Below are 15831 nucleotides of genomic sequence, written 5' to 3'. Positions count from 1 at the left end.
GAGCTCATATCTGAACCTCAAATTTTACACTTTGCCTGTGTCTGATGCAGTTATGAGAAATAATCAACAGCAGAAATGAAGCAGAAACCTGCAAAATTATACAAATTCCTGGCAAGCTGCTACTCCTTGGTGTAAAAAGCACAGTCTGAGGCAGCTCATCCCCCTTCGCGCCATCACAAGCAGGGCACCTTCCCCCATCCCATCCCATCCCATCCCATCCCATCCCATCCCATCCCATCCCATCCCATCCCACTGTACCCCACCCCATCCCATCCCATCCCATCCCATCCCATCCCACCCCACCCCACCCCACCCCATCCCATCCCATCCCATCCCATCCCATCCCATCCCATCCCATCCCATCCCATCCCACCGTACCCCACCCCACCCCACCCCACCCCACCCCATCCCATCCCATCCCATCCCATCCCATCCCATCCCATCCCATCCCACCCCACCCCACCCCATCCCATCCCACCGTACCCCACCCCATCCCACCCCACCCCATCCCATCCCACCCCATCCCATCCCATCCCATCCCATCCCATCCCATCCCATCCCATCCCATCCCATCCCATCCCATCCCACCGTACCCCACCCCACCCCACCCCACCCCATCCCATCCCATCCCATCCCATCCCACCCCACCCCACCCCATCCCATCCCATCCCACCCCACCCCACCCCACCCCATCCCACCCCACCCCATCCCACCCCACCCCATCCCATCCCATCCCATCCCACCCCACCCCATCCCATCCCACCCCACCCCACCCCACCCCATCCCATCCCATCCCACCCCACCCCACCCCACCCCACCCCACCCCACCCCACCCCACCCCATCCCATCCCATCCCATCCCATCCCATCCCATCCCATCCCATCCCATCCCATCCCATCCCATCCCATCCTCCCCCTGCCCGCAGAGCACGCTGCTCTTCGCTGGCACCTCCGAGCCTCTCCCCAGTTCCGTGTTTGCTTAGCACTGTACTTACTGATTAACTCTCTGTGGACTACAATGCAGGGAATATCCTATTTCACTGCAAAATGTATTGATCTTTGGAGCGGCTAGTTTGCTAAAGTAAAAGTCAGGACTATTTCCTGAAGTGCAGGAGATGGCTTGATGAAAATAACCTCCCTGTGATGAGAAATCACAATCTAATCTTTTACAGTGTCCAAATTTAAGCTTGGAGGATCTAATTCTGTTAACTTGCACTGTGATAAAGCTGGGGTTATTCCATGAACTTATTGTAGTGTCAGTCAGGCTGGGAAACAGGCTCGTCTTTTCAGAGCAGAATCCATTTTGCGCTGCTGTGTTTGCACAGCACTTGCGGCAATCAAGTCCTGCTGTGTGGCTTAGGGCTCTTAGGAGATACTGCAGCACAACTGCTAACAGCAGCTGGGGTAAGAGAGGAGACTAGGACCCAAGGAGATTTATGGATCCTTCTCTGAGCATATTAGCAAACGTTTTATTAATTGGGAGACTTTACATCGTGGGTCACAATGCAAATCCATGGCAAATCTTGAGGTGCGTGTGTCTCAAGGGAAGCGGTTCAGATGCAGCCCATCCTTGGTTCTTACTTTATTAACATATTAGCTCAATGCCACTGGAGTGGGATATTTATACCGGTGTATGACACACTGGAAAGGTTTATTTGTAAGTATCGGTGCTAACAATAAGGGCATTCTTCTGTCACCTGATGATAAGCTTTCTTCCCTTCCACCACGGTCACATGGGATCTCTCTGTAGTCCTGTCAGCACACGTATAATTAAGCGGTCTGCTGTCAAGGAACTGAAGAAAGATCTTGTGTGTTGAATGTAAATATTTTCTGTACCTTATGGAACAGAAAAATGATCAAAGATTGAACGACCTAATTGCAAGGAAGTCTCTGATGCAGATTTGATGAGGGAACCTGTTGCCCAGGGAGGCTGGTGCAAGGTCATGCTGGTCCTGTGGTGTTCTCCTGTGTTCAGAAAAGGAGCTTTTTGCACGTGTAACCCACAGCGCACATGCAATGAACCCGCTTCTGAACAACGCTGCTGTTGTGTGCGTCTGTGAGGAAAAGGAAAAGCATTTTCCACAACCCTCTCCTGATACTTTTGCATTTCAATGCCCAGCTTGGAGTTCAGCGGATCTAATCTGCACCATAGCGTTGCACTATAATAACTCTGGTGCAAAACTGTAACGACAGCCCTAGGAAGTGAGGTGGTCCCTTACAAGGGGAGCGGGGTCTGCAGTAAATCTCCTTGTGTGTTGTTAGCTCATGCGATGCGCTTGTCTCGCACGCAGTGGGACACTCCATCCTTTCCTGCTGCTCCCATTTCAGACTCCCACAGTCACAAGGATCCCACTGCCCCGTGTCCCGGCACCCGTGGAAGAAACAGGGGTGCAAGAGGCAGAGCCACAGCACAAAGGGAGGTACAAGTGGGGAGAGGAAAGCTGCCACAGCAGCAGTCTCTGAGCTTGGCTGCCTGTGTTTCACTCTCAAATCCAGCTGATAACAGCTGGTGTAAATTCCCATCTGTACTCACTCGGTTATCTGAAGGTGCAGGCTATCTGAGGACTTGCTTTCATGGAGGAATAATTTATCTGGGTGTTGTGAGACTCAGGTTTCACACGTGCTGTAATTTGTTTGTTATACCTTGATAACTTAAGCCTTCCCTGCTCCCCTGTGCCAGACAAAATCTCTATACCTGCACAGCGCGAGTGCAGAACTTGCGTTCTTTGGTGCCCTCCAAACGCTGCCCAAGTAATGACAGGGCCTGTTCCTCATCCCACGCCCCAACATCACTGTACTTGTTGCTACATTCCTTGTCAGCACATTCACTTCCAGATGGGGACAAACTTGGGTCCCATCCCCAAGGGCAGTAGTATCCAAACTGAGCATCTTGCCCGAGAGGAAGGATGGATAGAGCAGGCCTCTAGGAACTGCTCAGTCTCTAGGTGGGAAAGCCAGGGAAATTTGCACACATAGATCTTGCATACCTGCTCTGGCTGCTTCTCCAGTTGCTTGCTGTGGATCCCCCAGTATCTCCCTGGGTCCTATGACACTGGCACATCACAGGCTCTGCTCCTCTGTGCTCTCCCTGCACTGCTGGGGGGATATTTTTAGGCTTCACACTTGCAAGAAGCTTCTTTTGTAAGGCACACAGCTGCTTTGTCCATGTCACCACATAGTGAACCTCCTGCTTTGTGCAGCTAGAGCTGTGTACTTCAACACACAGCTGGAAGACCAAAGTCAACACCTTCCTCTCCGAAGCAAAGTCCTCCAGAAAGGCGGCTCCTGCAGATAACTGACACCGCAAAGCAACAATTGCAAGCATTGCCTTCTACTTTACATTTATATGCCTACTAAAAGTACCAATTACCTTTTTTTGGTAAACTGGTCTTAAGATGTAGCTGTCTAATAAACCATTCAACAGACAGGTTTTTCTTTTCCTTAAACCTGGCTTCTGCAAGGATGAACAAGCCAAATTCTTACTGTAACAGTTAATCTTCAGCAATGCCTCTTCCTGCTAATCCTCTCTCTTGAACAATTCTGGGGCTGGTACACATTACCAGCTAGAAACAAGGCTGCTTATATTCCAGATATGAACTTGCTGTTTGTGCATTCACAAAACTGTTACTTACTCCACAAGGATTTCAGCAAGCTACTAATGTCCTCAAACTGGTTAAAAGCAATCAGCTGAACACGAAATCACAGGTTTTGGCTGTAATCATCACTTCAGGATCTTGATGTTGCATTCTATAGAGACAGACATGTCTGAAAATGAAAATGTTAATGTATTGAGTGAAAATGGACAATTATATTACTTTTAACAAAAGAATACATTTATTAAAAAACATGTTTTCTATAAGGAAACAGCACCTACCTGATATTTCTCATGGTTATTTCTTCCTGTTGAGAACAGTTTTTATTTCCTGGCATTATTATCTATCATGCAATAAGGATAATAGATGAGCCCTGACATAGTTCAAGCATCAAATTTGATCAGGGCAATCTAGTGACATAAACGGAAAGAACAGCCTCTCAAGGGACTGAAAATTTGAGCCTGAAGTGGGATAACAGCGGCTTTGTTTTGCGCATATAATGCCCTTTCCTGTTCCAGTATAGAAGATAAGAAAGTTCTTTTGCAAAGAATCTTGTGTTTACCTTCAGATTCCATCTGATATCGTAACAATGCTGCATCTGAGATGAAATGACACTTCTGAGATCTTCCAGGACGTCTGGTCCTCTCTGCACTTTCTCAGGAGTCACCCTGGACTCCCACATACAGACACATGCATGCAAACATTTTCACATCCAATCTCAAGAAAAACGCTGATTTTGGTGCAGAACTGGAACAGAAATTGATTGTTCATGTGGTTCCTTGTGATTTATGAGTGTGGTAACATACTGTAAGTTTTTAGAGGAAAAAGTACCTGCCGTTTTAGCACGTAAGCAGCAGGTAAGGTGGTGTCATTCTGCACCCCTAGCAGAAAATCGCTCAGAGGGAGCTGTGGAGTGGCGCCAATACCAATTTCGCTCTCTTCCTCACTAAAGTAATGGCGGAGTCTGTTTCTTCCAGAACACAGCACCTTTGGTCCTGTGCGCTCACACCAGCGTGGATTCAGCTTGGAATTCTTTCAATAGCCCAAGCCTTGCAGAGGGGAGACATTCTCATCGTGTTTCTTTTTTATTGTCCGTGTTCATGCCTGTGTTACGCAGACACTTCAAGGTTAAAAACTCAAAAGTAGAAAGTGCCCCTAAATACAAGAAGTCTCAAAAAACAGCCCCTCCTCCCCAGTTTGTTTGGGTTCCTTGTCCTCACTGCTTAAATCCATCAGTAAAGAGGCAGAGATGCAGTCCCAAAAGCAGCTATTTAAAACAAAAGCTGTGGTCACATCAGTCTCACTAGAAAACCTGATGGGAGAAGGATCAATAACAAACCTGTCCTTTCTGAATATCAGTGGCCAGCATAGTTGTAGAAGGGGTTGAGGACGGTGATCCTTGGCCTTACAACATTTCACAGCTCTCAGCGGAAGGAGGTTCAAAGCTTCTGAAAGCTGCTCGGTTTTCCCACACGTCCAGGTTGTCACCTACAGCCTGGTGAGACACACGCTGCTCGGCGCTCACTTGAGTGCTCATGACCTCAGCCTTGACGATAAATCCAAAAAACTCCAATATATTCTGTATTGGCTCTCAGCAAGCAAAGCATCAGATACTGCTTGCTATTGCCTCATTATACAGTGTGCTCCCTATGAGAAGTTGACACCAAGGCTTAGCGTTCTGATCCTCAGCACAGATTTCCATCCTTGGCCGCTAAGCAATAAAAGCCCGTGCTGTCAAAGCGCGGCCTGGGTAATGCAAAGATGAGTAGGGTAATGATATGTCCATTTTTCTTGGTGCTCTGCACCATCTTGTGGCTAGCAGAAAAAATCCACAATAGCCTCTGAAATCTTTCACCTTTTTTTTTTCCCTATGTGTGTTTTTCCTAATGCAAAATATAGATTGTCAGTGTACACAGATAAAATTTGGTGCCCTTCGTACAGATGACATGGATGTCTGCAGGCTGGCTTACAAACCAGCAAAAGGCAAGACCATCAGATAAGTAGGTCCTGTAGCACACATAAATTACCTGTCTGTAGAAGATTTGCTTGCATTTCCATGTGTTTGGAAGAAATCAGATATTCTAGGTCTGAAGTGTGGAAAAATAGTTAAGAATGTTTTGATCCCAGTGATATTTGTTGTTCCAATATTGATCATTAAAGGTTTTCCCACATTCTCCTGTAATTCCTTTGCCTCTATCAAAGAAATATTTTTAAACAGAATTATAGGTTTCATCATCATTGTAACATTATCTTAATTTAAAAGTTTATCTTCCAGTACCTACAACCCTCAGCCTTCCATGAATAGAGGTAACATTACATAGTACGGAGCGAAAGTTATTCCGGTGAAGCTTATTTATGGTAAATACAGCCTTTTTCTTCCGCAGGAAGGTGTTTTCTCCCATCCTCCAAATCATTATAGATGTAGAAGGGCATCCGTGATGGGACAACATCCAGTCCGATCCAGGATTGCCATTTCTTTTCCTGCTCCCCATGGTGATTTTGGAGTTTCCAACAGGCACTGTTTACGTTCCCCTGTGGTCACGCAGGGCAAACTGGGGAAGCACTGGTGCTCCTCACAGATTTCCCTCTTTTAAACAGAAAAGATGTCCCCTCAAGTGGGGTCCTCATCCCCTGCCACTTCACCACAGGAGGATGAAGAACAAGTCAGGAGGCGCATGATGGCCAAGAGGGTGAAAATCATCGCAGAACTCATGCAGACGGAGAAAGACTATATCAGCGACCTGGATCTCTGCATCAAGGAAGTGATTCAGCCCCTGAGAAAGAAGCAGGTGAGCGCTGGGGGCGGAGGAGGAGGTGAGGTGGTGATGTCAGGGTCTCCACTCACCCACGTTCTGCTCACAGATAACCTTAATGCAAGCACAGATAACTTTATCCAGCCTTTCAAACAGCTGTTGTGGAGAAATACCATGTCTAACAGCCCAGTGAGCACTTCAGAATTTGCATTCTACATGGAAAAGGTACATTTAAGAAGGAAGGCTCATAAGCTATCTTTCAGGCAAACGATCTTATTAGGCCAATGATACCTATTTTCTTTTTCAGCTGAGACTTCAAAGACCACCTTTTCCTCAACAATATTGCAATTGTTAGAAAAATTGTGCAGCGGAAAGCTGGGAATAGAAGGAGAGGTTGTCCAGAGAAAGACTCGTATTTATGTGGCCTGCGACATAGCATTAACAGAGGCTGCACAAATGATGTCTGCTGCTAACACAGAATAAAAATAATTTGAAACAGACCTTAACCCAAATGTTCTGTATGTAGGGTTTGTTATGAAATCGGTGACAAAATAGAGATGCAGGGGCCAAAGTGTCTTTAGATGACGTTGGCACTGTCTCTTTGGGAAACACCATGGCCAGCTGAAGCTTGTGCTGTTTAAGGACCGTTTTTCTTCCTTAAAGCTCTGTCAGAGTTTGTTCCAAGCTGTTTTCAGAAGACCTGGCATCTGCTGACATAGCTTTAAGGAGTTCTTGACTTCTTCCTCCTCACTTGTTCATCCACTTAGAAGTATTCCCCACCTGAGTCCCTCCCCAGCCTGGCCAACACTGAGCAAGAGGAGTCCCTGGTTGAACGTGCTGAGATTTTTGACAAGTGTGCTGTATTCCTTTGCCCTTTTCCAGCCAACTGAAAACATACATTCAAATTCTGCCCTTTATCACTGTATTAAAGTGTTCAAGTGTCCATGCACAGTGTAGTTCGAAATACTATGTAGGCATTGTACTGGAGCAGAGGTCGGAAGTCCTGTGCTAGATGTATACTGGAAAAGCAATTTAGAGATTATAACTGTCTTAATTTAATAAACTCGGCATTTTTGAAAGGCTTTCAAGAATGTTATATGGTTTTAAGGCTAGTTGGCGGATAAACTACTGTACTGAAAGTTTGTAATGTGTTTAGAGAAGGATAGCATTTAGAAAATTGACCTAGCAATGAATATGTTTCATATTTCCAAATGGATAAAACACACTTTAGCCCCTATAATACTTACAAAGAAATTAACTGCATTAGTACTGAAAATATATTTCTGATTTTGTTACAATGGCATGCAATTTGATCCTCCTGGCATCTGGTAAGCTGCTATATAAGTCAGCAATTCTATTTCTAATAGACATACGCTCAGAGGGTATCATTATGGATGTCGAAATCAATCTTGCCTTTGTTCTCAGTATCGGCACATTACCACTGGCTATCTCCAGTTGTCCCCAAATATTAACTATTGCTCTGCTGTGCAAGGAATAACTAATTACTGCACGAAAAGTACGTGTCCTGGAAATTTTTTACTTGCTATAAAATGAGTAGGGACACGGATCCAAATTTTCTGTTGGTGTAAACTGATGCAGTCCACCCAAGTCAATGTTGCATGCCCAGGATCTGCAGGAAGCTCTCTAGGTTATATTAATACCCAGAGTTGTAAATGTGTTTCTTTTAGTGGAAATTATACGATCTCAATTGTATTTTTGGATTTATAGGGAACTAACTTAACATGGTACCACCGTCTGGAAGTCTTTGTACCTGGTAGCTGGCACCAAAGCACCAAGGTCTCAGTTTACGTAGTGGCTGCTGTTAGCAACTGGAATCAAACCCACTGTCAGCTATTCTTTTCCTAAGTGGGAAAGTAAACAAGTATTTTAAAGCCAGCTAAGGATCTTTTCTTATTCAGATGATAATATGTATTTCCTTCCCAGGCAAACACTTTCAGGTTAGGGTTAGTTCAAAATAAGGTTAAAAGCACTTGATAACATACCCTTTGTTAAGTGCGTCAACCATATTATACTAATCTGAAAACTGTATATGTGTCCTTGAAGTCACAAGGAGGATGTTTATATGAGGTTTTGCAGAAGTGGTGCTTCCTGGAGTGTTGAATACTCAGGGTTTAGCAAGAGAAGGTCTGTAATACACAATGTCCTTCTTTATCCTTCGTCAGTAGCCACTTAATATTTGTATTCCATTAGATTGCTCGCTTTGACGTGGATGGCTTGTTTAGCAACATCGAATTGGTTCATCAAGTATCAGCCAAACTGCTGTCATTGTTGGAAGAAGCCACGACAGATGTGGAACCACCCATGCAAATAATCGGTATGTTTACTGTCCTCTTGAGTTCTACAAAGCTACGTGAAAGAATAAACATAACAGTCTCCTGTCCTCTACCCTCATCAGACTTAACTAGTACCGCTCCCAGTGGCTAACGTGCTACAAGCTGTCCATAATGACACCGGAAAAATGACATGTGAACCCTGTCCAGTTGCTCTACTGTACTCATATGATCATGATGCTCTTCTTCCATCTATCTGGATGTTGAGGGGAAGGGAGGAAGGGAAGAGTGAGTTTAGCATGAGTAAAAACTGCAGCACTGGGTTATGCCACATATTGATACTATCCTTTTCATCCAGTTTGATACTGCCTACCTAACTCTGCTTGCACACCAACTCTTATATTGCATACTCAGAATCTTACCATTCAAGAAAAGCATTAAAAATGATTGGAATAATAAACACATCACACCTCCCTTGAACATTGTAAACATGTATCTACTGGCAATACAATTCATCTAACAGGTGGTTAAGGCTTAACAGGGACACGGTCAGTAAAGGCAAGAAAGCTGTAATTGTTACGAAGTTTGTGAGAGTCTGGGCAGGAATGTCCATAGGGATCACGGGTATTTCCAGCAAACTGGTTGCTCCTGGATATGTCACCAGTCACAAATTCTGCAGGTGAGACCATGAATGTTAAGGCTGTGATCTGTTTATTCACTTGACATTCTGGCACAGCTGGAGAGATGTAAGAAGTTAACACCCACCAGCTCTCCCATAACTGTTTCTTCAGAGCAGGGGCGGTACCCAATCCACCCTAAGGGATCAGGTGAGAATTCTTAACTTGCTTCAGTGCAAAGTCAGCCAGTTTAGTTTAAAAAACTTCCAGCTATGATGCAGAGGTCAGAGAGGTTCTTTCTTCCCTAAACTGACCACAAAGAACAGGTAACATGTTATAGAAAGGCCTCCTCTTCTCACAAATAATGGGGTAAAAAATTATCGGTTGCTGTTTGACTAAGAAACATGACATTAAAGTATATGAGGCTTGGGAAAGGTATTAATCCTAGCAGGTCTCAGTCTGGTTTGCCAAGGCAACAGCTTAACGTAGTTTGATGCAACTGCGTTGTCTGGCGGTATTTCAATAAAAGTGCATCATGATGAGTCATACCCTTAATAAGCAACGTTCTATTCTAGCAGGAAGTGCTGTGCTCACAGCCAAGAGAATCATCCTTTTAGTTCCCTGCCATATCCAGAAGTGAAGACAAACAGTTCCATCCATCTATTAGGTTGTATTTCTCCAGAATCAGACAAAGAACCATAAAAATGTATGGGACTGTGGATCACAAAGTTGGCTAAATTATATCAGGGAAAAAGATGGCAAGTAAGGTGTGAGGTGTTCCTCTGAATGCTGAGACAAAAGGAGGGAGAACAACTGTATCACTAGAAACAATAAGTTAGTAAGTTTGTCATCCCTTAAAAGTACAGCAAGGTGATAATTTTGTCTTCGGGATCTTCATAATCAATGTATAAATTGTTAAAGTCAGGCTATAGAAAAAGCAGGCTGACAATCTGTTTAACACTCCCATCATATTCTATCATGTTTATGGTGTTTAAACAACTTGCATTGAAATACGTCACTTTGGAAGGCAACCCAGTCCTGGTAAGGTTGAGGAGAACTGCTAATCACCTGGTTTGAAACCAAAACAATGTGGTTGCTTGTATTCATATCTGATTTTAGTCTATCGTTTCTGCAGCTTATGCTGTGTCCACCTTGATGAGTAGTAATGTCCAATAGGAGCAGACTTGTAAAGTGAAACAGTTGGTGCTAAGGACTTGGTATCCATACAACATGTGTCAAGAGGTCTTACTTCAGATGGCTATAGCCTGTTCCTGTAGATTGAGATACGCTCTTTATGGTTGGATGCATAAAATGTGCCGTGGGAGTGTGTCTTCTGGTAATTACCATCCTCAAAAGGATCCGGTTTGTGTGTCCAGTTTTGTGTTAATACAGACCTTTTCTGGTGCTTGGTCTTCTGATGCTTAAACATGGCTGAGGTTAAATACCTTTCTAGTTCTCTCCTGTAGTTTTTCTGCTCTCTGTTCTGGATGCTGTATACAGAGGAACATGAAACCTTAGCAAGCTTATTAGCTTTTAGACCCCTTCTTTCTCCCTTTCCCACTGCTGTCCATGCAGGAAGCACCACTGAAAGCCACAGGGAAAAACTTTCTGTTGTTCAAGCCTTCCTCCTCAGATTTTCTCTTTGAGACTGATGACCACCACACTTAAGAAGAGGCATCAGGCACATTTGGATCTGTCAGAATGTGCAAAAGACTCAGCATTTTTAAACCTGTGCTGAAATACCATGTGGTTTTGGCCCATGAAGCAAGCTCCCACAGTGGTGTGCCCAAAGCTCATCTGATTTGGTCCGTATGGCTCAGAACCAAGAAGGGCTTCAGGCTTAAGAAATCTGTCTGCTTTTAAAAGGCCTAATCCGTGAAATCAGCACATAATTTTTCTCATCACTGAGTATCAATGAAAGTATCTGTCATCGTGGCACAATACATCAGTGAACAGATTTTGCTCATCTCTTTCATTCTGGAGAAGTGAATGATAATTTCCAGCCTCCAGTATCTGCTGAAATAAGCTATAAGTCTACAGCTTGCATTTTTGCTACTCAAAACATAACCTCAGTTGAGGGCTTAGCATAGTATGGGCCGTGCTAAACACTTGGAGCTCTGCTTAATGTTGGTGAAAAGCGTGAGAGCTGTGAATCAGGTGCCAAGGGAGCAGGATCAAGAGAAAGTTTGTTAAGGTTTCCCCTTACCCCCGTGGCTGATAAAGGCCCATGTAGCGAGTTCATGGGAAAGTCAGAATGCAAAGCGCGTTGGTAGCCACCTGCATTTGCATTAAGCACAAGACAGAGCAGACAGACAGCTCAAGAGCATTTAACTATAGTGTGTTTGTGCTTTTCTGGCCGTGGCCTCACTGTAACTAAAATGAACTCATGGTCTTAGCTCTGTCACTGTTTCCTTATTCACACCTTGGAACCAACATGCATTAGAAGCCCAGTTAACCTTCACTGCTAAGGGAAAAAACCCAGAGCTGTGTTACTGTGGTAACTGAATCATTTTTCACTTTAAGACAGAGCAGTTCAATGCAATGTATTATGAAACAGCCCGCTCCGGTCAGGATGAAACATGCAGGATGCCTGACAGCTTGGCGCTCACTCTGTGAATGAATAGAGAGCTCCCAATTAATGTGGTGTTCGGCTTTTAACTTTAATAATCACTACCATAACTCAACCGGAATGTTTATAAAACATTGGACTGGTTGCCACATAGGTGTAATTTTCAGTAAATTCCCGAGACAGGAATTTTCACCATTCCTGTTGTTTGTTATCTGCATTTCCATGGATGCTGATCAGCGTGCTGCTACATCACGGTGTAAGAACCGAGTGAATATCCCAGCAGAAGAGCTGCAGTGTGTCTTCTCCGCTCAGATAATATTTCTTACACATACAGAAACCAATGCAGGAGTTTTCAGCTGAAAGGATTAGGCACCGGAATGAAATGGGAAATGGGTGCAGGACTACTTTAGTGCCTCTAAAATTCCCAACTGTTCTTTTGGGAAAACGGTGGTGTGGAGGACTGGAAATGGAAATGTTTTCCCCCTTCAGTTGTATATCAGCCTAGATACTATATAAAAATGGCTGTAGTCCATGGCAGTTTTATTTAATTAGGGGAGGAGGTTGTTCCTCTGTCAATGTGAAGAAAAATCTCTATTCTAGGCCATAACAATTGCCATTTCAGGATTTTGCAAAACAGATAAAAGTGAAATGGCTAATGGAAGTTAGAGTCATTATTCCTGTTATAACCCATTTAAGTTCATATTCAGTTGGAAAAAAAGTCAAAAGGAAAATTAACAGGCTTACATCCATCCCTCTTACCAGTCCACAGCACAAAAATGGTCTCTCCTTAGCAGTTAAGCTTCTCCTGTGTGGTTTCCACTGAAGGGGCATTTAACTGGGGCAGTGAATTAGGGGGTTGTGTATGAAGGGGTGCAGAGTGTAGAGATTTCATGCTTTTTCCTGGGGGAATTTTTGTGCATTAACACTGATATAATGGTGCCTGGCTATGACAAAGATGAGCAGCTGAGAAATACATGTAATAAATAATGCACATAAACACGCAAGATCGTTTCTAAGGGAAGTAAAGTGGAAGCCAGCCTTTTTAGCTCACGGCTAATGTGGTGGAATAATAAAACTCCTTCTGAGATGCTGTTGTCTGGCTTGACACGCTTTGTTTTTCTCCTTAACAGGGGAAGTGTTCTTGCAGATTAAAGGCCCACTAGAAGACACATATAAAATCTACTGCTATCGCCACGATGATGCACACACCATGCTGGAATCCTATGAAAAGGATGAAGAACTGAAGCAGCATTTAAGACACTGTGTACAGTCCTTAAAGTAAGATCTTTTCAAATGATGATTTCCATCCATAGTCAGTTGCCTGGCAGGGAACATTTTAAATGGATGTAGATGAAAGGTCCCCTGTAAATCTGGAGTTTTATGAGGCTTGCTGGGAGCTCTGGCTTATGCTGCTTTCATGAAAAGATGACAAGCCAGGGGCCATGATTAGATTTCTTTCTCTCTAAGATGGCCAAAAATAGCGGAAGAAAGGTTGCTCTTCCCTTAGCTTCAGTGCCCCATACTGGCAAAAAAAATCCTGCATCATATCACGGCCAATTTGGAACACCTTACCCAGCTCCCAGGAAACTTGCTGCCCCCATCTTCAGTAACACTATTGCATGAATTAAAACAGCGTGTGAAGACGCTATTCACACACACTGGTGTTTCTGGGCCCGTGTTGCAGGGCCCCCAGGACCTGGAGCAGCTGTGTGGTGCCGGACCCCTCATGATGGGGGTGTTTGAGAGTGATCAGTGTCGGAGCAAGATGCCAGGTCCCACCAGTGGAAGGTGCTTTGTGCCCAAGATGCCAGGTGCCACCAGTGGAAGGTGCTTTGTACCATCAGCTCCAGTGCCAGCCCCTTGCAGAACTGTGTTGAGAACTGGGGATGCTGCAGAATAACAGATCCATCTTTCCTCCAGCTGCAGGAACCAGCTCATCCACTCCACAGAGAATGCTTCTTTTCCCACCTATAAACCCCCTTGCCCCCTCACTTTCCCAAAATCGTCATACAGACCTGTCAGGAGGGAACACACCACGGTCTTTCAGATGGGAGATCCAGCCCCAGCTCCAGGAAAGGCCCATTGCTGCATGCTTGTAGGAGGGATGTAAAGCTGTCACAAATAATGCAGCGTACATCAGCAACTCACATTTCAACCATAGCCCAGTTAGTGATCAGTCTGCAGAGATGTCTTAAGACTTAGGAGGTAGGAAGTATGTCCAAGTGAAATCTGGAAAGAACAGTGGAGGAGAATATTAACAGCATTAAAAGAGAAGTGTTCACTTTGAAGACAGGTTATGCTGAAAATAAGGCTTATTTTGTGCAACATGTTCAGTTATTAAATATATAACAAAGTATATGTGCAGGGTACTTAAACTTTAGCTAACCTGGAAGTTTAAAAAACAGATTTTCTTATAAACTCAGGCTTTCAGGCTAATGGGTGGCCCAGTATCTCCCCTAAAGGGGTGTTTTAGTTGCTGATGCCTACAATATTCTTTTCCAGCTGATCAAGAGAAGCCGCTTCTGTCGTTCATTCATCCCTGTTTCTAAGGCAAGGGGACATGGAAGGAAATAAAGATAAAAGATAGTGTCCACATACATGCTAGGGTGGATGCTGCCACTTGAATTCCAGAGCCAGCAAGAGGAGCCCCTGTTCTAACATCACAGCTGGGATTTGTGAAGAGAAAGGTTATTTTCTGCTGAGCCACTGTAGCCTTGGCTAGCAGGAAGTGACAAAACCTTCCCCACAATGAAGCCTTGTTTTGTCTTGTTCTTTCCTGATCAGCCTTTAAAGGGGAACCAGCGAAAAAAGCACTGGTGCATGTTTACTATGTTGAGTTTTTCCCCAGTGCCTAAAGATTGCTGCCAACTCAAATATTAAGGTCTGAAAGAGCACACTCAAAAACAGAGCTGTGGTCATGTAAACCTGTTATTACTGATTGGAGAATACTTCTCCTGGGAAGAAAATTATGCAGCGTTTTTACCAAATAAGTTATAGGCCATTGTGAGAGACAATAAATGCAGGGGCTGGTGGTGACTACTTGAAAAATGTTTACTTCTTAAATATTATTTTTCCCTTTGGAAAGACTGTTGTTCAAGTTTTTTAAAACTGAAATGGGCTCACCTCACTAGGGGCTTCTGTTCCTCAACTGAGTAACATCTCGCATGTGAAAAACAACTTCTATATCAGGAGCAATTTGAGAGTGGCACTCTGCACATCTGCACAGACAAATCAGATTTAATTAGCCATGCTGAGATTCTTGTTCCTGCTGTTGGCTGAAGAGGAGAAATTTCATCCCAAAATGTAGGTGTCTGCCCTGGAGATGTGTGCAAATCCAAATTCTGCGGATTCCTGTGTTTCAGCAGCAATTATGCAAACTGGGGGTGTTGTTTGCTAGCTTAGCCAAGGAAATGCAGCTGGTAAATATGAAAGGATGCTGGCAACTACCTGCTCTGCTTTCAGCCTGAAGTAGCTTGGTCAACTGTTGCAGGGGCAGAGGGACATCATAAGCATGCAAAGTGCTGACAGTACAGAGGCAATGAAAGCACCAGCTTCCAGATGCTCAGTGAGGCACCGGTGGGCAAGGAGATAAGAGCGCAGGCAGTCAGGAAGCAGTGACTGACAATGTGATGTCAGGAAAGCCTAACCCAGAGAAAGAATGACATTTTGGTTCCCTTGCATTTGAGGGAATTCACAGCATAAGGCATTCTATGCATATGTTTGCATGTTTCCAAACTATAATTGTACATCCCTGCTGCTTTCAGTGTATGTATCAACACCATCCTACTCTGAAGAGGTTTCAGTTGATGTGCAGCCTACAAAACACTTAACAGCTTCGTTGATTCTATATCTTAAAAGGCTGAAGTGTATTATTTCTCATTTAGAAATACAGTTCTATTTAAATAAAGTAGATAAGAATGTATGCGGAGTGTAAGAATGACAGGTTTAATTTTACTTTTTGTATTAAGGACTTGATATTACTTACCATTGTTTGCACGGCAACCCAAAC

At 44.1% G+C, this 15831-nt stretch overlaps 1 protein-coding gene and 1 long non-coding RNA gene across 2 annotated transcripts in view; one reads left to right on the top strand and one right to left on the bottom strand.

Moving 5' to 3' along the window:
• ARHGEF38 (Rho guanine nucleotide exchange factor 38) overlaps window positions 1-15831 on the top strand; it is a 34053-nt gene that overhangs the window by 4047 nt on the left and 14175 nt on the right. The window contains exons 2-4 of the mRNA XM_005515257.4: window positions 6191-6381; window positions 8557-8680; window positions 12953-13100. Coding sequence (XP_005515314.4) covers window positions 6191-6381; window positions 8557-8680; window positions 12953-13100 — 463 coding nt within the window. The remainder of the gene's footprint in view (window positions 1-6190; window positions 6382-8556; window positions 8681-12952; window positions 13101-15831) is intronic.
• Window positions 1-15831, bottom strand: part of LOC110356313 (uncharacterized) — a 31279-nt gene that overhangs the window by 2817 nt on the left and 12631 nt on the right. The window contains exon 4 of the long non-coding RNA XR_010472577.1: window positions 2987-14051. This is a non-coding gene — a long non-coding RNA (uncharacterized LOC110356313). The remainder of the gene's footprint in view (window positions 1-2986; window positions 14052-15831) is intronic.

The sequence above is a fragment of the Columba livia genome, chromosome 4, assembly GCF_036013475.1.
Source record: "Columba livia isolate bColLiv1 breed racing homer chromosome 4, bColLiv1.pat.W.v2, whole genome shotgun sequence".
Lineage (NCBI taxonomy): Eukaryota > Metazoa > Chordata > Aves > Columbiformes > Columbidae > Columba > Columba livia.
Note: the sequence above shows the minus strand (reverse complement) of the source record. Positions and strands in the feature narration are given on the sequence as shown.